This window comes from Vigna umbellata, chromosome 7 (genome assembly GCF_029865625.1).
Source record: "Vigna umbellata cultivar VRB3 chromosome 7, Vumbellata_1.0, whole genome shotgun sequence".
Taxonomy (NCBI): domain Eukaryota; kingdom Viridiplantae; phylum Streptophyta; class Magnoliopsida; order Fabales; family Fabaceae; genus Vigna; species Vigna umbellata.
In genome coordinates, this window is record NC_142171.1 from 26,957,048 (window position 1) to 26,981,596 (window position 24,549).

The following is a 24,549-nucleotide window of genomic DNA, read 5'->3' on the forward strand; positions in this document are numbered from 1 at the left end:
ACACCTTTCATTTATTTCTAACATTTGTGAAGACTTCACATTTAAGATGAAACAAAATAAAGCTTTGATGATTACTAATAATATAATAATACATTGTAATACATAATAATAATAATAATAATAATAATAATAATAATAACAACAACTTAATAATCCTAATATAATAATAATAATAATAATAAAATATGACGTAAAAAAATGAATAATGACATGTTAATAAACTAAATAATAAAATATAAAAAATAATACTTAATTTAAAATTATAATACATTTATGTTAAATTTAAATAATAATTTAAAAGATAACTTTGATAACATACATAAGTGTAATAATAAAAAAAACAGTGAAAATTATAAATTTTACAAACTTTTAAAGATCTAAAAATAATTAAGGATTTTAATTGTGATATTTTTTTTGAAAGTAAGATTCATATCATCAAATTTTGAAATTTGAAACATATGATAATAAAGTTTAAATTTGAAATTCGAAATCACACAAAAGAAACTATAAAAATATAGTAACAAAATTTGAATTGAAAATTCAAAATTTAAAATAATTGTAAAAAAAATGATACGTTTTTAATAGACCATTTTAATGTTCGTAAACAAGTTTTACATATTTCTAATATTTGAGAATTTTTGTATTTAAAATAGAAACAAAATCTAGAAGCTAAAGAGCTCAACAGTATAATATTTAATAATAATATAAGAACGTGATAATACTAATATAACAGTAATAAAAATTAAAATATGATATAAAATAATAAATAAATAAATAGTTGAATAAATAAACTAAAAATAAATTAAAAATTAGAGAAACAAATTTCTTTTAATTTATTTCGTGTAATTTTCTTTCCAACTAAATTAACTATTAAACTATCTACATATTGTCATTTGAAGAGAAACATAATAAATAAGGTTTTGAAATAGGAATGTGTTAAATATGAAGACTCCATATTGGATGAGTCTACCAATAAATTATATTTTTAGGGGTGTATTCTTTATATTGTTTAGCATAATGTATTCGTGATTATAAATTATTTATTATTTATATTTGTTTTTCTTTAATTTTATATATTTAGAGAGCGTACTTTTATATATTTTTTATATAATTTAATTATTTTGTAGTTTTATATTGTCCACTTTTCAATTTTTTTTTAGCATTTTAACCTATGGGGATCATATATGATGGATTTCAAGGACCACGTGTCACTATTACGTAAGATTGTTATCTCTAATTGTAGTCCTGTGCGAAACTTGACAAGAGAGGCCCCAATGAACAGAAAAAAAGAAAAGAAAAAAACCTTACAAAGAAAAGTTGGTCCCATTTGAAGTTGATATTTTCTATATATGGGTGAATAAACAACGATTCATGATAAAGAACCACAGGTTCAAGCTTAATCACAAAGCATATCCATGGCGGAGCAGCGCGAGAAGCTTCACATCGTGGTGTTTCCATGGCTAGCATTTGGTCACATTGGTCCATTTTTTGAGCTTGCAAAACTCATAGCTCAAAAGGGTCACAAAATTTCTTTCATTTCCACACCTAGAAATATCCATCGCCTACCAAAAGTGCCTGAAAACTTGCAACCTTTGGTGGATCTGATAGAACTGCCACTGCCCCGTGTTGACAAACTGCCAGAAAATGCAGAGGCCACAATGGACATTCCTCATCACCTCATTCCATACCTGAAGCTGGCTTTTGATGGTCTTGAACAACCTTTGGCCAAGTTTCTGGAGAGATGCAAACCAGATTGGATAATATACGACTTTGCACCGTATTGGTTGCCGCCAACAACTTCTAAGCTAGGAATCCCATGCATCTCATTCTCTGTTTTTAGTGCATCTGGTATGACTACTTTTTTAGAGTCTATTAGAAGAACAACCAGTGGCAGTGAGTCTTCGTGGAGCAAAGATATTCCTGAAGAGCATAATGAGTCAAATGAATCGGGGGTTTCTGACGTGTTTCGAGTCCTTACAATTTCTGATGCTGCTCAAGTTATTGCTTCAAGAAGTTGCATGGAGATTGAAGGTGAGGCTCTCAAAGTTTGTAGAAGTATGTATAGTAAACCGGTGATTCCAGTTGGGTTATTGCCACCTTCATTACAGTTCAGTGAAGACAGGAATGATGAAAACTGGGATACCATACTTAAATGGTTAGACAAACAGGAAGAAGGGTCAGTGATGTATGTAGCTTTTGGAAGTGAAGTGACACTAAGCGATGAAGACTTTACTGAAATTACTAAGGGAATAGAAATGTCTGGTTTTCCCTTTTTCTGGGTTCTTAAAAGTCAAAACAGCTCTAACGTTGAGTTGCAGGATTCGCTTGTGAATAACTCAGGAAAGGGATTGGTGTGGAGAAGATGGGCACCACAGATGAGGATTTTAGCACACAAGTCTGTTGGGGGATTCCTGACTCACTGTGGTTGGAGTTCAGTTATAGAGAGTCTTCAAGTTGGTTGTCCACTTGTTATGTTGCCATTCCAAAATGAACAATTTATAGTTGCTAGGAATATGGAAGAGAAAAGGGTAGGGGTCAAAGTAGAGAGAAGTGAAGATGATGGGAAGTTCACCAGGGAATCATTGGCCAATGCATTAAGATCGGTGATGTTGGAAAAAACTTATAGAAGTGAAGCAGAGGAGATGAGTAAGATATTTGGGGACAAAGAACTGCACCAAAAATATATAGATGAGTTTGTGGAACATATGGAAATCCATAGGCCTGCCATAAAGGATTAGTCTTTCTGTCATTCGATTACATCATTCAAAATATATCACTCTGTGTTGTGTTATTTCTCTTTGTATCTCAGTAATCTCAGTCCATGGCATCTCAGATTTAAATTTGTTTCATCAATGAGGACAATCACTTGTTGGAAGAACAAGTCCTTTGGTGTTGTGTTTTTTCTTGTAATATGTCATCAGCTATGCAAAATTTATGTTGTGGGTTATTATTTGTAATTGATGCATAAGTTTGAAGGCTATTTGTTATTATATGTAATTGATCATAAGTTTTAAGGTTTGTGTGTCATTTCCACTAAAAATATATATTTGATTGAACTGATTTGTAACAGTAAACAATAATATATACTATAACATAATAATGTTAGTCTCCTGACCAAAAAACAAAGAAACTAAAGCATGTAAGGCTTTCCAATTCCATCACTTTGAATATAGATATCCAAATAGCTGATCCTATAAACAACAATAGCTAGTTTCAATCAAGAAAAAAAAAGATATTCAGCTTTTTTAAGTCAGATATGGGTAGCATGGCATTAAATAATGTATAAATCATAATAAATCTCCTTTTGACTTTATCTTCAGATTTCCCAGCCCACTTGCAATGACACATCCTTGTTGTGCTACACTAGACCACATGTTTGCAGTGCTATTTCTCATCTACAATTTAGTAATATTTTTGTTGGGTCATTTTGTTTAATCATTTTCCTTACGTGGGGACTTGTGTTGGAAATGGAGCAATGTCTTGTTTTATTTGTGTTTCTCTCTGTTATTCTGTTATGCTTCTAGAATGTATTCATCATGAGTGTTTCTCCCTCTATAATTTACCGATCTCCTGTATTTTTCTATTTTTCTATTATTTTGAACTGTGTTCATGTCAGAATCATATAACCAAAAAAAATCTTTTTACGACTGTTTGTATGTGGTATTTGTATGTGTTGGGATGCATTTTTGGATTAGATCATTTCTTGGTTGAATAAGATGAAGGTCGAGGCCTCAATCGTAGTGGTTGAGAGGCGCTGGTACTGAGTTGGATACATTTCTGGATTGGATAGGTCGAAGGTCTGGATTAAATGCATTTGTAGGTCAGATGAGAGGAAGGTAGAGTGAAAGCATAGTGATTGAAAGCACCCCAGCGAAAGAGCGGTTGCAGAGCATTTGAAGTGCGGTTGAACGTCCACCGTAAACGCAGTGGGAAGTGCGATTCACATTGCACCACATTTGGAAGCGCGGTTTGTACCATGCCGCAACTAGAACTGCGATAGCCGCACTTCAAAGTATAGCTAATTTGGAATTGAAACTGCGGTGAAGAAATTTTTTGAATTTGGAAATGTGCTCTTTCTTTAATTATTTATTTGTTTTGATTTACTATATTTAATGTTTTTTTAATTTGATTTGTTTTTATTTTTTTATTAGTTTATTTAAATATTTAATATTTTTTAATTTGCATTTTTTATATTTGATATTTATTTAAATATTATTTTTAATGTAGTTGATTTTTTTTTTAATTTCCAAATTTAAATTTGTTTGTTAATTTTTTAATCTATAATTATTTATTAATATTTTATTTTTCAATATGACTTATTATTTAATTATTTGTTGTACTTTTTTTTGGTTTTTTATTAGTTTATTAATTTAAATTTAATTTATTATCTTTTTGTGATTTTTAATTAAACCATTATTACACTTTTGTTATATTTTATTAGATGAAAGGTATAACTGTCAGTTGGAAGATGCAGGTGAAGTATAGGGAGAAGCACTCATTCATCATAAACTAAATTTAATATTTTAAAATATATCTAGAAAAAGTTGTAACCTATGAAAATTAAAATATTTAAAATGAAAATCCAACAGAGAATTTGAACATCGCTTTTATCAACTAATGTATAACTTTGAAAACAAAAATAGTAAACCATTGCACAATCTGCTATATATAACAACCGGGAAAAACAAAGGAAATAATAATCAGGAAAAAAAATAATAATATTTTCCTTTACAACGGCTAAGAAGGAAATTGGGGCATTCAAAAGATTTGTTGGCCACTTGTGTGAAACTCCAAGAGAGGCTCGTCAACAGAGGTGCGAAAAGCTAAAATACGTGCTCCACTTTGAACATAAATGAAAAAATAAATAAGTAAGTAAATAAGAAAAAAACTGTTGTATGAAATTTGTATTTTTATTGAACCGGACTTTAAATATAACTAAAACTCGATATAAAAAACAAGAAGATAGGCTCTACGTATAGGATATGATCCCATATTTACCAATTTTCTAACAATCTCTAACTAAGTTTATTTAAAACAGTTAAACAACTTTAATTAAATAAAAAAAATAAAACAACTAAAATATTTTAGCATGAATGATGAAACGACAGTACAACTTTAATACTCTCTTTGTTTTGGTTGCTACAAACTCTAACAAAAACCTAAAACTTCTTTTTGATAAAACTTTAACGAAGACAAATTTTATTGTTAGTAAATATATAAGCTTGCAAAAAGTAGAGTTGATTATTCCTTCCTTTTGCATTGAAGTGTTTGGTTTTTTCATAGAGTTGTTTGAAATAGAAATAGCAGATTGATTATCAACTACAACTTCAGTGCATCTCTCTTGCTTCATATTCAAATCTACTAACACTTTTATTAACCATAAAGCTTAATTCACACTAGTACTACTTGTAGTGAATTCATATTTTATTGTAAATTGAGCCATCATATTGTATTTTTTGCAACACCATGTCAATGCTCATGATCCGAATAAGAAACAGTAGTCCGAAGTGTTCTTTAGTTCATCATGAGAACCTTATCAATCAATGTCAGAATATCCTTACAATACATAATTTTGACTTTTTGCAAAATTTGATTCCAAAATTTAGTATCCCTTTTGTTGATAGGGGAGGCATGTAGCTAAACCCATATCTCACATATGAGTTTTTATGATGACAACATAAATATTTAATAGTTTCTTGCATAAGAATATGACAAAAATGTTGCTTGATTATATATGTGTATGTGTTTGAACTATATGTGATGTGTATTCCTTGTTTACAAATGAATCATTGCTTAAAATTCTTTGCACATTGCATATCTGTATGAATTAATCGATTACACTGTTTGAATATTCAGTAAAATTCATCAAATCTTAGTATATGCTTAAGAGTGGTAAGACATCAAGTTTTAACCGATTACATTATGAGTATAATAAATTAAAACTCATGGTTATGCCTGCACATGTTTACTGAGTCCATTGAGGTGTTTTTGAATGAAAAAAGTTTTCAAAATGCTTAACTATGGAACTCAACTGATTAAATTAATTCTAATTGGCTAAAATGCGTTTTGTATGAAAATCTTTTCATGAATAGCCATAACTTTCATAACGGTCATATTTTTAAATGTTGTGACTTGTATGTTTTTATTAATCAATTACATGCTCTTCTTAATTTGTTAAATGTTGTGAAATGTAAATCTGTTAATGCTGAAGGAATTCCTTAACCAATTACATTAATTGAAAAATCGATTAAAATACATTAGAGTTGAGAAAATCTATAAATAGACACATTGCTCACTGTATTCAACAATTTTATGATTCGTCTCTTTAATATTTGATTCTTTTGTTGATATCTTATTATAGGAGCATCCTGAAACTCTCCAAGAATCAAGATTACCACATTTGGAAGAAATTGTCAAAGATTCTTGAAGAATTGAAGTGTTGTCATAAGTTGATCATATCTACATAGGTGTATCTTTCCATATCAGAGTTATCTACAATTAAGGCTGATTGTATCCCTGTTGTTGTGGACCGGAAGAGGACTTGGTGAAGTTCTTTGACTTAGAGTAGGGTATCTCTAAGGGTGACAGAAAGAGGTTGTTCTTTCTAGATTGCTATAGTTGATTTGGAGTTCAGAAGCAGATTACATTGAGAGGATTGTTCTCTGTAAGTCTTGCTTTGTAAGAACTCAATTAATATAATGGAATCCTTTCAATCTAAGGTTGATTGAAAGAAGATTGAACGTAGACAGTGACTGAACCAGTATAAACAACTTTGTGAATCTTTCTTTCCCTACACTTTTACATTGTTTTCATTCTTTATTATAATTGCATTCCAATAAATATCAAAAGATTTCAAAAAAAAATTTCAAAAACATATTTTTATGAAGGGAACCAATTCACCCCCTCTTGGTTAAGGCACTTGGCCAAATTTTTTTCTACATCTTTCACATATACTTTAGGACTCTTTTAGCGACAAGAATATGTGTTTTTGCACAATTGGTAAATCTAATTGACTTACTGAATATAAGTTATCAAATATAGTAGTTGTTCAGTATATTAACCTATAAACTATATTTCTATAGAAAGTTTCATTCAACTTCATCTTTTTTTTCTCGGCTCTCCTTTTTACACATTAGATTATCTACTCTCTTGCATTCATCCATTTTGATTTTTGAAATTCCTTAACATACTTCTTTTGAGAAACAAATACTTTCTCTCGCTGACTCAATTTTTTTAGTGTACAGAGCAATGAGATTATGCCCAATCCCTACTTCTTCACAAAATCAATTAAATTGATTGGAGGTCTACTCCTTGCTGTTGTTAGATCTCAATTCTTGTTTCAATCCATTGCATTCCAAAATAAAAAAAAAACAGCAACAACTTCATAATTGAATTTAAGAAAATAGATCCAACACATTCCAGAGCATCAATAGATAAAAAATAAAAATAACTTGCTACATTGAGAAATGGAGTGTTGTAAAGTCCAGACACGTATAAGGTGTCAAGTGACATTTTTTTTTGGCGTTTGAGTTATTTACTTTGGCATATTATAGCTAAAATATTATTCTCGAAATTCCTTTAATACATAAAAAAACACAAAAAAATAGTTAAAACATTTGAATTAAAAAGACTAAATTCATTCATTTTTTAAATTGAAGAACCAAAATATATCATATATATATATATAGATATATATACATCTATATATATAAATATATATATATATATATATATATATACCTATATATATATATATATATATATATATATATATATATATATATTAAAGACTAGTTTAGACACTAATTTCTTTGATTATTGCTGTCAAAATGGGTTGTAATCCGGAAGTAATCCGACTCACCACGAGTTTGAGTCAAGTTGGGTTTGAAAAAATTATAATTTTTTTATGCGGATTAGTTTTCAACTCGGCTCACCGGGAACCCACCTAATTTAATTTAATTATTTATTATTTTGTGTTTCAATATTATTATTTTTTTATTATATTGTAGATAGTGATAAAGAAGAAGATGTTTCAAGTGAAAAAAATATTATAGATTTATCTATTTAAGACTCTAATATTATAAATGGACAAGTAAGACAAAAATTAACAATATTAAAAACTTATTTGTTCGCTTTTGTACATGTTTTTGGATTACGCTTGGATTGTATGATAACTTTTTTTTAATTGTCTTTGGAGTTTAACATTTTTTTAGAGTGATACTAATTTATATTTGAATTAAAAGAAAATAATTTTTTTATTTTAAAAAAAACTTATAATCAAATAAATCAGTGAGTCAACCCGTTTAACCCATCAACTTGTGGTGGATCGAATCGGGTTGGGTTGACTTACTAAGTGATCAACCCGTGGTGGACCAAACCGGATACCGTTTTGACATCTCTACCTTTAGTAGCTAAAACTATGATAGATCAATTCACAAACCAATTATATCTTTTTATTTATAATAAAGATAATTTGAAAAATACCAATAATATTTAATTTATAAATTAGTATCTAAATCATTATTATCGTGACTAATATTTTTCATCTCTAAAATTAATTTTTATTTAAGGATTTATTTGTACTGTTTTTCCCAAACTTGAAAGGAGGGTGTCCCAGTAGTGTTAGAAGATAAAATGAAGAAGGTAAGGACAAATTGGTCATTTCATGCCATGAGATGAAGGATAAAATTATGAAAGTACAAGAAGAAATGAACAACAAAATTACCATGGGTTTTTAATATTGATTAGGATAGAAAAAGTTCCTTAAGAATATTCTTTGAATTATGACTTCTTTTACTTCTTATACTATTGTAGCTACTCCAATTTGTTATACATGAAGTTTTAAACCATGATATTCAATTACACCCTAAAGGTTCTAATATATTTTTATCTGCTTTGAAATTGAGATCTTGTATAAATATATTGTCAAACTAAAACTAAAAAAAAGTTCATTTAATTAAAATGTAAAATATAAAATATATCAACATATATAGAATTTCAAATTACATAAAATTACATTAAAAAAATATACAGACTAAAAGTAATTATATAATTTTTAAAATTTATAAAAAGCACATTTTCTTGCAAAAATATTTGTAGAAAAATATACTTACAAACTCAATTTCGTAGGAAAAAACAGTTGCGAATTTTTTCCGCAAGAAATTACTTCCGAATTTGAATTTGCAAGAAAATTACTTGTAAATTTCAAATTTATAATAAAATTTACATTTGTAAGAAAATTTACCTGTTATTTTTTAATTGATTTTTTAGGAAAAAATGTTATGAATTTCTTTTGCATGAAAATTTCTTGCGGATATTTCTCAAAGAAAACTTTGTTAGAAATTATCTGCGAAATTTTAATTTTCACCGTAGTTAATTATTCACGAAGGAATTATCTACCAATCAAAATTCTTAGGAAATATTGCACAAAACACTTTTCTTGTAAATTTTTTTAAGAAATCTACAGACAATCTCTGGGAAATATAAAAAATTCTAATAGTGAATATATAAATAAAAGAATGAGATATTAAAGATGCTTCAACCCATGTACAATACCAATAAAAACAAAAGAGATGTGAAATTGAATTTATGAATACTATATTTCTTTTTGAACATACAAAATCCTCAGACTAACCGTCAAACCCTCTAGTAAACAAATAACAAATATATTTCTTTTTGAACACACAAAATCCACAAACTAACCGTCAAACCCTCTAGTAAACAAATAACAAATGAGATTCATCTTATGTCTTTACAAACCTAAAATATTAAAAAAAAAATTAATTATATAATAGTATCCTACGGTCATCTCCCATCAAGATAGATTTAATATTCTATATCTAACATACAATAAATTTGCAAAAGAACTAAGGTCCAACAAACTCCCATAAATAATCTTTTTCACAAGAATCAACAACAGATTTCAGATAATCCCAGCCACGTAAATCACCTTCCAAAACTTATTTCCTTTTATATTCAAACTAGGAATATAGAATTGATCAAAATATTGTCAAGTTTGGTTTTGTTGTGTTTTTAATACTCCAAACCATTTGAAGCAAAGATTTCAACCAAAGTTAGATACCATTGTAACATGCATAAAAAATACTCAAGAGAGATAAGGAAGAAAAAGTTGTTAGGCAGAAAATACACATGGCTAATGATATGCAAGATAAGGTCATGAGGAAAAGCGTGAGGAAACGAAGGAAGAATATTTTATTGAAGGACTTTGTGCAGTGAGAGAACGTGTGTGTGGTATGAACCTATCTGTTACTCTGTTATTTCCTATTCTCTCTGACAATTGTTGATTTACCTTTCCCTCTTCATATCAGGTTCTGCATAGCCACGGATGACGTGAAAAACTTTTGTTTATATACGTTGTTGTTCATCTCTAGAAATACTGGATATTGAAATTGTTCATTTGTTCATTTTGAGACACTTTCTATTGCGGAATATTTTCTGGTTGTTTTATATTATAACAGTTCAATAAAAGTACTATTACATTGGAGCATTTATGAGAGCAAACAGGTGACTTTGGGGTGCATTTAATGAAACATGACAGGACCAAATAATTAAATCTTTATGACAGGAAATTTCAAATGCAACAATAATCTGGAAATATATTTTCTGAAGCCACTCATCCCATCCTTATTTCAGATCAAAATTTCTGGAAACCTATGATGGGGTGCAGTAAAAAATTTGATGGGTGCAGAAAGAAACACCTAATTACATTGATGCAAACTCCCAACCCATTAATTGTTTACCAATTCTACAGTAACCGTAGCCATTCCACTTTATATTAATACACTATACTTTCTTTCGATTAGCTGTATATGATGTATAAAGTTTTGATATAACTACTAATTATAAACACAATATAACGAAATAATATTACTAATATATTAATTATAATCTCCGAACATTTTTAATAGACCAATTAAATATCTCCGAACACCTTTCATTTATTCTAACATTTGTGAAGACTTCACATTTAAGATGAAACAAAATAAAGCTTTGATGATTCCTAATAATATAATAATACATTGTGATACATGATAATAATAATAATAATAATAATAATAATAATAATAATAATAATAATAATATAACAATAATAATAATAATAACTTAATAATCCTAATATAATAATAATAAAAATAAAATATGACATAAAAACATAAATAAATAAATTAATAATGACATGTTAATAAACTAAATAATAAAATATAAGAAATAATACTTAATTTAAAATTATAATACATTTATGTTAAATTTAAATAATAATTTAAAAGATAACTTTGATAACATACATAAGTGTAATATTAAAAAAAAACAGTGAAAATTATAAAATTTTCAAACTTTTAAAGATCTAAAAATAACTAAGGATTTTAATTTTGATTTTTTTTAAAGTAAGATTCATATCATCAAATTTTGAAATTTGAAACATATGATAATAATGTTTAAATTTGAAATTCGAAATCACACAAAAGAAACTATAAAAATATAGTAACAAAATTTGAATTGAAAATTCAAAATGTAAAATAATTGTAAAAAAAAATGATACGTTTTTAATAGACCATTTTAATGTTCGTAAACAAGTTTTACATATTTCTAATATTTGAGAATTTTTGTATTTAAAATAGAAACAAAATCTAGAAGCTAAAGAGTTCAACAGTATAATATTTAATAATAATATAAGAACGTGATAATACTAATATAACAGTAATAAAAATTAAAATATGATATAAAATAATAAATAAATAGTTGAATAAATAAACTAAAAATAAATTAAAAATTAGAGAAACAAATTTCTTTTAATTTATTTCATGTAATTTTCTTTCCAACTAAATTAATTATTAAACTATCTACATATTGTCATTTGAAGAGAAACATAATAAATAAGGTTTTGAAATACGAATGTGTTAAATATGAAGACTCCATATTGGATGAGTCTACCAATAAATTATATTTTTACGGGGTGTATTCTTTATATTGCTTAGCATAATCTATTCATGATTATTTATTATTTATATTTGTTTTTCTTTAATTTTATATATTTAGAGAGCGTACTTTTATATATTTTTTATATAATTTAACTATTTTGTAGTTTTATATTGTCCACTTTTCAATTTTTTTTTAGCATTTTAACCTATGGGGATCATATATGATGGATTTCAAGGACCACGTGTCACGATTATTATCATTTCAGTATATGATATAAAAAGTATATAAACAAGATCATTTCAGTTAAGTTGATACTAACTATGTTAAATCCATGTGATTGTACTTTTTTTTCTTCTCTCTTCTGCTGTTTAATTTTTTTTCTTTCTTATTTAGCTTTTTTATTTCTTTTGTTCAGTTTTTTTTTTATGATTTGTTAAACTTATTATTTATCTGTGGATCTTATTCACAAATTTTTTATGATCTAATGTTTTTATTTTGGGGACGAAGTAAATATTTTAAAAAAAAAAAAACTTACAATGAAGTGATCCAAAATGGTCCCATTTAAAGTTGATATTTTCTATATATTGGAAAATAAATAACGATTCATGATAAAGAATCACAAGTTCGTGCTTAAACACAAAGCATATCCATGGCGGAGCAGCGCGAGAAGCTTCACATCGTGGTGTTTCCATGGCTAGCATTTGGTCACATTGGTCCATTTTTTGAGCTTGCAAAACTCATAGCTCAAAAGGGTCACAAAATTTCTTTCATTTCCACACCTAGAAATATCCATCGCCTACCAAAAGTGCCCGAAAACTTGCAACCTTTGGTGGATCTGATAGAACTGCCACTGCCCCGTGTTGACAAACTCCCAGAAAATGCAGAGGCCACGATGGACATTCCTCATCACCTCATTCCATACCTGAAGCTGGCTTTTGATGGTCTTCAACAACCTTTGGCCAAGTTTCTGGAGAGATGCAAACCCCATTGGATAATATACGACTTTGCACCGTATTGGTTGCCGCCAACAACTTCTAAGCTAGGAATCTCAAGCATCTTATTCGGTATTTTTAGTGCATCTGGTATGACTACTTTTTTTGAGTCTATTAGAAGAACAACCAGTGGCAGTGAGTCTTCGTGGAGCAAAGATATTCCTGAAGAGCATAATGAGTCAAATGAATCGGGGGTTTCTGACGTGTTTCGAGTCCTTACAATTTCTGATGCTGCTCAAGTTATTGCTTCAAGAAGTTGCATGGAGATTGAAGGTGAGGCTCTCAAAGTTTGTAAAAGTATGTATAGTAAACCGGTGATTCCAGTTGGGTTATTGCCACCTTCATTACAGTTCAGTGAAGACAGGAATGATGAAAACTTGGATACCATACTTAATTGGTTAGACAAACAGGAAGAAGGGTCAGTGATGTATGTAGCTTTTGGAAGTGAAGTGACACTAAGCGATGAAGACTTTACTGAAATTACTAAGGGAATAGAAATGTCTGGTTTTCCCTTTTTCTGGGTTCTTAAAAAGCAAAACAGCTCTAACGTTGAGTTGCAGGATTCGCTTGTGAATAATAACTCAGGAAAGGGATTGGTGTGGAGAAGATGGGCACCACAGATGAGGATTTTAGCACACAAGTCTGTTGGGGGATTCCTGACTCACTGTGGTTGGAGTTCAGTTATAGAGAGTCTGCAAGTTGGTTGTCCACTTGTTATGTTGCCATTCCAAAATGAACAATTTATAGTTGCTAGGAATATGGAAGAGAAAAGGGTAGGGGTCAAAGTAGAGAGAAGTGAAGATGATGGGAAGTTGACCAGGGAATCATTGGCCAATGCATTAAGATCGGTGATGTTGGGAAAAACTTATAGAAGTGAAGCAGAGGAGATGAGTAAGATATTTGGGGACAAAGAACTGCACCAAAAATATATAGATGAGTTTGTGGAACATATGGAAATCCATAGGCCTGCCATAAAGGATTAGTCTTTCTGTCATTCGATTACATCATTCAAAATATATCACTCTGTGTTGTGTTATTTCTCTTTGTCTCTCAGTAATCTCAGTCCATGGCATCTCAGATTTAAATTTGTTTCATCAATGAGGACAATCACTTGTTGGAAGAACAAGTCCTTTGGTGTTGTGTTTTTTCTTGTAATATGTCATCAGCTATGCAAAATTTATTTTGTTGGTTATTATTTGTAATTGATGCATAAGTTTGAAGGTTATTTGTTATTATATGTAAGGTTTAATAGGTTTGGAGGTCCCTATATTTGGGGGTTCGTTTCAGTTGGGTCCTCTAATTTTGAAATTGATCAATTAGGTCCTTAATTTGGTAAATGTGATTCAATAATAGGATCTCCATTAAATGCAGTTAACTCCGTTAACTTTGTTATGAAGTGGCAAGCTAAGGCATGGCTGGCATAGCAGTTCCTTGTCAGCAACCTTTCTCTGAATGTGGAGGCCAACTTGACCTCCTTCGCGGTCTCTGCCGCCCCATGCGGCTACTGCCGCCCCCTGCGGCTACTGCCGCCAATTCCTCCAGGAACTCTGCCGCCCCCTCGTTGTAATTGATCATAAGTTTTAAGGTTTGTGTGTGTGATTTCCACTAAAAATATATATTTGATTGAACTGATTTGTAACAGTAAACAATAATATATACTATAACATAATAATATTAGTCTCCTGACCAAAAAACAAAGAAACTAAAGCATGTAAGGCTTTCCAATTCCATCACTTTGAATATAGATATCCAAATAGCTGATCCTATAAACAATAGCTAGTTTCAATCAAGAAAAGAAAAAGATGTTCAGCTTTTTTAAGTCAGATATGGGTAGCATGGCATTAAATAATGTATAAATGATAATAAATCTCCTTTTGACTTTATCTTAAGATTTCCCAGCCCACTTGCAATGACACATCCTTGTTCTGCTACACTAGACCACAACCGGGAAAAAAATAATAATAATTGCCCGTACAAAAGAACAACAGGGAAAAAAAAAGCAAATAGTAAATAATTGTACAAAGTTTATATACAAGAAAAACAACAAACATCAAATATCACTAGATAGACTCTAACCATGATTCTGATACCATATTAGAAAATGAGTTTAGGCCTAACTCAATCCTACAAAACCAACTTGTAAAATGAGGTTTGCATCGCACTTATATATTATAATTTACCCTTATATCTAATCGATGTGATACTTCCAACAATGTAACAAAACAAGACTTGCAAACATATAGCTATAATTAATGTTTTCTTTTCAATCCATTAATTGTAAACATACAGCTTGTACTCCTTATCATTGTCAGATCTCAATTCTCAACGTTTGTTTTAATCCATTAATTGTAAAAAAAAAACACACTAGCAACTTCTCACATGAATATAAGAAAATAGATTCAACACATTCTAGAGTAGTCTATAAATAAAAAATAAAAATAACATGTTAGCGTTGAGAAATAAAGTGTTATAACACTAGTACAAAAATTACGTACAATATTGAATATTTTGGGCTTTTAGTGGCGAATTCGTGAATGACATCATATTAGAAGACGTTAAATTTAAAAAATTTGACGTTAAATTAACGTTAAATTTTGTTAATATACAACATTCACTTAACGTCAAATTTTGTTAATATACGATATTAATCAATTTATTTTATTTTTTTTAATTAATTGCGATCCTTTTTTACAACTCTACGAGACCTGAAAAGTAAAAAAAAAACAAATTTCAGTTTTTGGTATTTTATAAAGCTAGAACTATGAATGCAGTATCAACAACAAACAACAACAATAACCAAGGACAACAAGTTCAATCAAACAACAACAATAAAAATGTTCAACCAAAAACAACAAACAAGTTCAATAAAAAACAACAAACAAGTTCAACAAATAAGTTCTTCAAAATGAAAATGAAAATTAACCTTCAAAATGTGAGTTCGTCAGAATAAAGTATCGTTACCAGTGACAAAGAAAGCAGAATGTGCCTATGAAGGACAAAAATACGAAAATAATCAGTCAAAACAAACGAAAATCATACATAAAATCATTTGTATCAAATGAAAGAAAGATTAGATGTGATGGTCGTCAAACTTTGTTCGAGAAAAGTTTGAGAAGAGAAAAGAGTATTGCGCGCTAAGATAAAGTGAATGAATTTTTAATCTTCCACTCAAATTTTTATTGAATTCATTAACATTTTGACGTAATGTTGGGGCATTCGACGTTTTATATCATTTTACGTCGAATTACAATTCTAAACAACGTTTAATAATTGCATTTATTTACAAAAATGCCACCGATCATTTTTAAGAATGGCTATTCAATGGTTGGACGTTGAACGTTTGACGTTATACGCTGTTTTTGTACTAGTGTGGAGGGGCTAGGACCCCTCCAGGAAACCTTCGGAGGTTTTTCAGCTGGTCGCGAAGTCTGACCAACTTGAACCTGTTGGGCGACCTCCTTGAAAACGTTTCTCTTTGGATTCCAGGAAGAAATGATACCTAAAAGAAAACAAAAAATTTAGGTAACTTAAAATCAATTTGAACATCTACAAATAAATAAGAAACGCCATACCGAACACCTTAACATTAAGGTCTTCCCATCCAAGAATATTGATAAGTCTTCGGGACGGGAGTGATGGGGAGTTCATCAAGAATATTGATCGTCTCTAACTCAGACACATTAGTACAAAAACAGTGTATAACGTCACGCATTCAACGTCCAACCACTGAATAGCCAATGCTAAAAATGATCGGTGACATTTTTGTAAATAAATGCAATTATTAAACGTCGTTTAAAATTGTAATTCGACGTAAAAGGATATAAAACGTTGAATGCTTCAGCTTTAGACGTTAAAAGGTTAGTGAATGCAATAAAAATTTGAGCGGGAGATTGAAAATTCATTCACTCTATCTTAGCGCGCGAAACCCTCTTCTCCTCTCAAACTTTTCTCGAACGAAGTTTGACAACCATCACATGTAATATTTCTTTCATTTGATACAAATGCATATTAATTAATTACTTTATGTATGATTTCGTTTGTTTTGACCAATTACTTTCGTGTTCTTGTCCTTCATAGGCGCATTTTGCTTTCTCTGTCACTGGTGATGACACTTTATTCCGACGAACCCACCTTTTGAATGTTAGTTTTTGTTTTTGTTTTGAAGAACTTATTTGTTGAACTTGTTTGTTGTTTTTTTGTTCAACTTGTTAGTTGTTGTTTGGTTGAACTTGTTTGTTATTTTTTTTGTTTGATTAAACTTGTTTGTTGTTGGTTATTGTTGTTTGTTGATGATATTACACTACACATTCATAGTTCTTGCTTTATAAAATACCAAAAACTAAAATTTATTATTTTTCTACTTTCAGGTCTCTTAGAGTTGTAAAAAAGGATCACAATTAATTAAAAGAAAACAAAAAAAATTAACATCGTATATTGACAAAATTCGACATTAAGTTAACGTCATATATTGACAAAATTCGACGTTAAGTTAACGTCGTATATTGACAAAAATCTATTTTAAATTAACATTCTATATTGACAAAATTCGACCTTAAGTTAACGTCGTATATTGACAAAATTCGACATTAATTTAACGTCGAATTTTTTAAATTCGACGTCAATTTAACGTCGAATTTTATAAACCCAACGTCAATTTAATGTCTCTTGATATGACGTCGTTCGCGAATTTGCCGTCAACAGCCTAAAATATTCGACGTTCTACGCGAGTTTTGTACTAGTGACGGAGCCATCTATGCTCTCAACCAAGAGGTTAACTAGGCGGGATTTTGGGTCTAGTAGAGACGAAAAATTTATTGACCATTCTCGTAGAAAAGCACAAATCCACTTTAAAAAACTTATCCTTAAAGCCCTTGAAGGATAAGGCAAAAAGCTCGAAGAATATCTTGTCGTGTTCCGATGTCAAAGATACCTAACCATGCTTATCGACGGGCTGAGTGCAGAAATAGTGTAGGAAAGTTACAGGAGTGGGCACAAGGTCCAAGGCTTGACAAAGGACCAGGAAGGCTAGCATGTAAGCCCAATCATTTGGGTGTAGTTAGGATGGAGCGACATTGAGTTCTCTAAAACTCGCTAAACGTAAGGCGAGTGAACATCTAGTGGGAGAGGTGCACTTAGGCGAAGAAGAAGTCATTATAACTGTCTCCCTTCCCGTGGAAAACTCATTTGTTTCCTTTACACGCGACTATGTTAAATAAAGGGTTGAACTCTATCGACTTGAACACACAATTACGCTCGACCGAGTATTGTAATTAGGCCTTTGTCTAAAAGCATGTGACGAACTCTTTCACATCATGCGATGCCCAGTCATAGTCTACTATGACTGGAAGGGTCCCTCCATGTCCCTCATCCTCCTCAGCGCCGTTGACTATCACCTCGCCATAAATGAAGTTTAGATGGCAACTCTACACAACCTTATTTTCATTTACACTGGTCATACTGTCAACTGAACCCTCATCTCGCTTAGTTGACTCAGAAAAAGAGGAAGAAGACTCTGATGTCGCCAAGGATGAAGCAACATCTTCATAACCCTGTTCACCCCTCCTTGGAGAGTCCTCGAACGAAGACAAGTTCACAGTGGCCATTATTACTTGAAGAAGAATAAGTCGAACAGTAAAAGTGAGATTAAGCTAGAGAAGATGAAAATAACATGAAAGGCTCACCATATTTATAGGCAAAAAATTGTGGACCCTTATCCAACTCGCGTCATTAGATCAAACACGATCCAACGGGCCCATTTGAACGACTCTTTAACTTCCTCCTAGCGCGAGAAATGAAAACAGCCTTGCGTCAGCCTAATAACAGTCATATTTTCAAAAACTACCCGAACAAATGCTCATGCAAACCATAATTCACAAAACCCTTTCACCGATTATTCTCGGCTCAGGCTTGGGGGCCTGTGTAACATATAGACCGCTCGGTCAATGCATTCTCAAAAGTGAGCAGTCAATCAACTTTCTAGAACCTCTAGAATAATGTAGGTCGATTGGTCGAACCTCATTGGTAACCGTTCAGTACCTTACATATTAATGATACCATGATACCACAAACTCAACATGATCAGTAAGGTAAAACATACTTATGAGATATTGGACCGTAATTGAGTCACTCCTAACCAAAAGCTCACTCCGAAATTTATAAATACAGAGGTAAGGTAAGGAGGTATGTGATTACATTTATAGAACATTTAATACTTAACTATGCTAACTTATCGGTATAATTAAAACTTGAACGTCGGAGTACTTTTGACAAGTATCCACCCACTCGGTTTGAACTTTAAAGAAGAAAAATGGTAAGATATTGTATGAAGAGCGACAACTTGAATGAAGTGAAGTGACAAAGTGTGAAGGAGTTGTTCTAGACACTACAATCCGAAACAAATCTTATAAACTTGTATGGTAGTAAAACAAAACTATGATAAAGGAATAACTATCAAAATTTGTGTAATTAGGTGTGATTTTTACACAAGGATGGTCCAACTGGTCCCGACTTCCTTTACTTAATTTTTTTTTTTGTACGAAAAACGTGAGAAGAGGTACTATTATAGATAGAAATAATGTTATAATGAAGGCAATGAATTTAAAACGGTCCCTCTTTGAGTGAAAGGTCACAAGAGAGACACTAATGAATACAAAGGTTGTCATGAATGAATGGTAGGTATCAAATTTAGTAATTTTAAAAAAGTTCCGATGTTGCCCTTGAGTCACTCATTGCAAGATGTTACATACAGGAGACAACAAATTTAATCAAATCTCAACAAAGAAGAATAAATAACCATCCAGATAACCCAAGATAAAGAAGCCACAATTTATGCTTAAACACAAGCATATCCATGGCGGAGCAGCGTGAGAAACTTCACGTTGTGCTGTTTCCATGGCTAGCATTTGGTCACATTGGTCCATTTTTTGAGCTTGCAAGACTCATAGCTCAAAAGGGTCACAAAATTTCTTTCATTTCCACACCTAGAAATATCCATCGCCTACCAAAAGTGCCTGAAAACTTGCAACCTTTGGTGGATCTGATAGAACTGCCACTGCCCCGTGTTGACAAACTCCCAGAAAATGCAGAGGCCACAATGGACATTCCTCATCACCTCATTCCATACCTGAAGCTGGCTTTTGATGGTCTTCAACAACCTTTGGCCAAATTTCTGGAGAGATGCAAACCAGATTGGATAATATACGACTTTGCACCGTATTGGTTGCCGCCAATATCTTCTAAGCTAGGAATCTCAAACATCTTTTTCTGTATTTTTGGTGCATCTGCTATCTATTTTTTTCTCCTAAAGACCACAGATTTCCTTGAAGAACATTACGAGACAAATGAATCGGGGGTTTCAGACCTGTTTCGAGTCCTTGAAACTTGTAATGGTGCTCAAGTTACTGCTACAAGAACCTGCGTGGAGATTGAAGGTGAGCCTCTCAAATTGTTCGAAAGCATATATAGTAAACCAGTGATTCCAATTGGTTTATTGCCACCTTCACTACAGTTCAGTGAAGACAATAATGATGAAAACTGGGATAGCATTCTTAAATGGTTAGACAAACAGGAAGAAGCGTCAGTGATGTATGTAGCTTTTGGAAGTGAAGTGACACTAAGCGATGAAGACTTTACTGAAATTAGTATGGGAATAGAAATGTCTGGTTTTCCCTTTTTTTGGGTTCTTAAAAAGCAAAACACATCTAAGGTTGAGTTGCAGGATTTGGTTGTGAATAACTCAGGAAAGGGTTTGGTGTGGAGAAGATGGGCACCGCAGATGAGGATTTTAGCACACAAGTCTGTTGGGGCATTCCTTAGTCACTCTGGTTGGAGTTCAGTTATAGAGAGTCTTCAAGTTGGTTGTCCACTTGTTATGTTGCCCTTCCAAGCTGGTCAATTTGTAAGTGCTAGGCTTATGGAGGAGAAAAGGGTAGGTGTCAAAGTACAGAGAAGTGAGCGTGATGGAAAGTTCACCAGGGAATCGGTTGCCAATGCATTGAGATCAGTGATGTTGGAAAAAACTTATAGAAATGAAGCAGAGGAAATAAGTAAAATATTTGGGGACAAAGAACTTCACCAAAAATATGCAGATGAGTTTGTTGAATATATGGAAATCCATAGGCCTACCATAAAGGATTAGTCTTTCTGCTATTCTATTATATCATTCAAAAGCTAAAATACAAGTCGGCTATGGATTAGTCTTTCTGCTATTCTATTATGTCATCAGCTATGCAAAATTTATGTTGTGGTTTATTATTTGTAATTGATGCACAAGTTTTAAGGTTGTTTGTTATTTGTTATTATATGTAATTGATCCTTAAGTTTTAAGCTTTGTGTGAAAAACAGTATTATGACGTGAATTTTAAATTTAATCTCGTGTTAATATCATGAAATGATTTTGTAAAATGAAAATTACACTTATTTATAAATATAATTGATATAGGATTTTTTAACACAAATGAAAGCTAAAATACACAAGCTCTTGTGCTTACTCGTGTTCTCAGTGTCGAGGCCACCAAGGGAGGCTCGTCAAGAGAGGTGCAAAAGCTAAAATACAAGTCGGCTCCACATATAGGATATGATCCCATATTTACCAACTTCGTAACAATCTGACACTACTGCTAACTAAGTTTATTTAAAACAAACAACTTTAACTAAATAAAAAATAAATAAAACAACTAAAATATTTTAACATGAATGATGAAACGACACTAATTAAAGTACAACTTCAACATTCCTGTTTTGTTTTGAATGCTATAAACTCCAACAAGAAACTAAAACTTCTTTTTGGTAAAGACTTAGACTGTGTTCGTATGAAGCGATTATAATATGAAGTGAATTAATAAAGATAGATTTTATTGTTGAATGGTGTTCTTGAGGGAATTGAGAGTGACTCAAAGGGATGATTTGCAGGATGTATTATTTTTTGGATTAGCGATGATATGTTCCTATTTGAAACGATTTAAATGTAAATGTCAATTTTTCAATTTGTTAAAGCGTTGTAATTTATTCCACTTTTGTATTAGAATCTACGAATTATGTATTCGATTAATGAAGCATGTATTCAATTCCAGTTTCATTACAATATGCATGGAATGATAATAACCTTAAATAATAAATTAATAATAATAATATTAAATAATAGTAAAAGTAATGAATGGGTGAGTATATAAATCAGTATCCCATTCCCTTATCCCGGTCCAAAGTGACTTGTATTCAGTTCGATTATCTATGTATCTGATTCCAATCATTGCATTACAATGACCGTAACTGATTATGGGGATGAGTATGAGATTCCACCGTTTGAGTTTTGCTTGGTAAATTATATTATTAGAAAAATAAATTTTAAATGTAATTATTTTACTTTATTTAAATACAAATTTATTTTATTTTCAAAATTAATTTTGATTTTATTCCTCCTTATAATATTTTTTACTAATAAATATAATCTTATATTATTTTTACTATTAAAAGACATTTTGATAATCTTTATTTTTTATTAATTAATATTTTTTTATTTGTCACATCGATTAAATTCTATACAAAATTTTACTTGCTTTTAAATTTAGTTTCAATCACTTTTAAATTTTTCAAAAAAAAATAACATCCAATTTATTTTCAATCTACTCAAACTTATCCACTCCCTCTCCTCAAATTCATTCTTCAAAATAAACACACCCATAGTAAATATATAAGCAAGTTGCAAAAGGTAGAGTTGATTATTCCTTTCTTTTTCACTTTGCAGAGAAAATATTTGATATTGAAGTGTTTAGTTTTTCTACTAAAATAAGGTTCTTTGAAAGAAATAGCATATTGAATATCAACTACTACTTACGAGCATCTCTATTGCTTCATATTCAAATCTACTAACACTTTTATTAACCATAAAGCTTGATTCACATAGTACTAATTGTAGTGAATTCATATTTTTACCGACAGATTTTTATCAAATATATATTCATCGATAAATTTGACTTACCGAAGGATTTCAAAGTCTTTTATTACCAACGAATTTTATTAACGAATTTTTATCAACAAATATATTTTCGTTGGTAAATAAGACATGTATTATCCACGAAAAATTTGTCAATAGATCTGTCAGTAAAATGGGCAGGAACTTTTCTGTCCAATCCTTTATTTACTGACAGATTTTTTTGTCAGTAAATATGTCGATAAAATTGACAGAAACTTTTTGTTCATTATTTGACTTATCGACGGATTTGTCCGTCTTAAATCCATTGATAAATGAAATATACATTACCGATAGAAAATTCATTTATAATTTCGTTGGTAAAACGAGCGGGAATTTTCCCATCCATTTTTCCTTTCTGTCCGCGAGCAAATCTTGTTTTATATATATATATATATATATATATATATATATATATATATATATATATATATTTCTTTCTCACATTTTTTCCTCATTTGCGCAAGGAAGCTTTTTCTTCTCCTACTTCTTCATCTTTCACTCCGTCTTTTTCTTTTCTTCCATTCCAGCTACAAATCAACACTGTCTCCATCTCCATTCAGCAAAGTCGCCACTTCGTTCATTCAGACCGCCTCCATCTTGGTTCAGCCAAGCTACCCTTTCCACCACCGCGCATTGCCACCACCACACACTTCCACTACTGCGCACTGCCATCAGCCCATACTGCCACCATTGCGCATTGCCACCACCACACACTACCACCACCGCACGCTTTGCTCTAAGTTCGGCCAACACCAGTCTTCTATATTGGTAAAACTAAAAAAATTGAAGAAACAGAATGGAAGGAGGAGATAGGAGAAAGAAGATGAACCAAATTGAGATGTTTATCGATAAATTTATCGATAAATTTACTGATGAAAAAATTATGTCAGTAAAATTTACCGACAATAGTTTTACTGACAAATTTTTGACCGTCGATAATCCATCGGTAATTTTAATTTACCAACGAATTTTGAGCATTACGGACCGATTAGTCACTATCGAAATACATAGTTCTGACTTGTGCAAAATTTGATTCCAAAATTTAGTGTCCCTTTCACATATATACTTTAGACACTAGTTTAGTAGTTGTTAAGTACATTAAGCTATCAACTATATACTTCTATAGAAAGTTTTATCAATTAGTTCAACTTCATCTTTTTTGCTTGGCTCTCCTTCTTACACATTAGATTATCTTCTCATCCATTTTTTTTTTCCGAAAATTCCTAGCATATTTGACAAACGAACACTTTCTCTCACTAACTCAATTTTTTTAGTGTACGGAGGATGGGTTTATGATCAACCCCTACTTTTTCACAAAATCAATTAAATTAATTGGAGGTGTACTCTTTGCCGTTGTTAAATCTCAATTCTTGTTTCAATCCATTGCATGAATTGAAAAAAAAAAAAAAACACCGACAACTTCTGAATTGAATATAAGAAAATAGATCCACCACATTCTAGAGTACATCAATAGATAAAAAACAAAAATAACATGCTACCATTGAGAAATGAAGTGTTGTAAGGTCCAAACATGTATAACATGTCAAGTGACATTTTTTGGCGTTTGAGTTATTTACTTTCACATATTATAGTTCAAATGTTATTCTCGAAAGTCCTTTAATATATAAAAAAAGTTAAAACATTTGA

At 30.8% G+C, this 24,549-nt stretch overlaps 1 protein-coding gene and 2 pseudogenes across 1 annotated transcript; all 3 read left to right on the top strand.

Annotated features, from left to right (window-relative positions):
• Positions 1 to 1,349: 1,349 nt before the first annotated feature.
• Positions 1,350 to 3,014, top strand: LOC124840379 (putative UDP-rhamnose:rhamnosyltransferase 1 pseudogene; annotated as a pseudogene).
• Positions 3,015 to 12,556: 9,542 nt separating this feature from the next.
• Positions 12,557 to 14,183, top strand: LOC124840366 (putative UDP-rhamnose:rhamnosyltransferase 1 pseudogene; annotated as a pseudogene).
• Positions 14,184 to 19,697: 5,514 nt separating this feature from the next.
• On the top strand, positions 19,698 to 21,257 carry LOC124840381 (putative UDP-rhamnose:rhamnosyltransferase 1). The gene has a single exon (XM_047316426.2). It carries the CDS (start codon positions 19,783 to 19,785, stop codon positions 21,067 to 21,069), a length of 1,287 nt encoding a protein of 428 aa, XP_047172382.1. The 5' UTR covers positions 19,698 to 19,782; the 3' UTR covers positions 21,070 to 21,257.
• The last annotated feature ends 3,292 nt before the right edge of the window (positions 21,258 to 24,549 follow it).

Excerpts from the sequence above, each read along its gene's own strand:
- LOC124840381 (XM_047316426.2), top strand. The coding sequence starts at position 19,783 with ATGGCGGAGCAGCGTGAGAAACTTCACGTTGTGCTGTTTCCATGGCTA.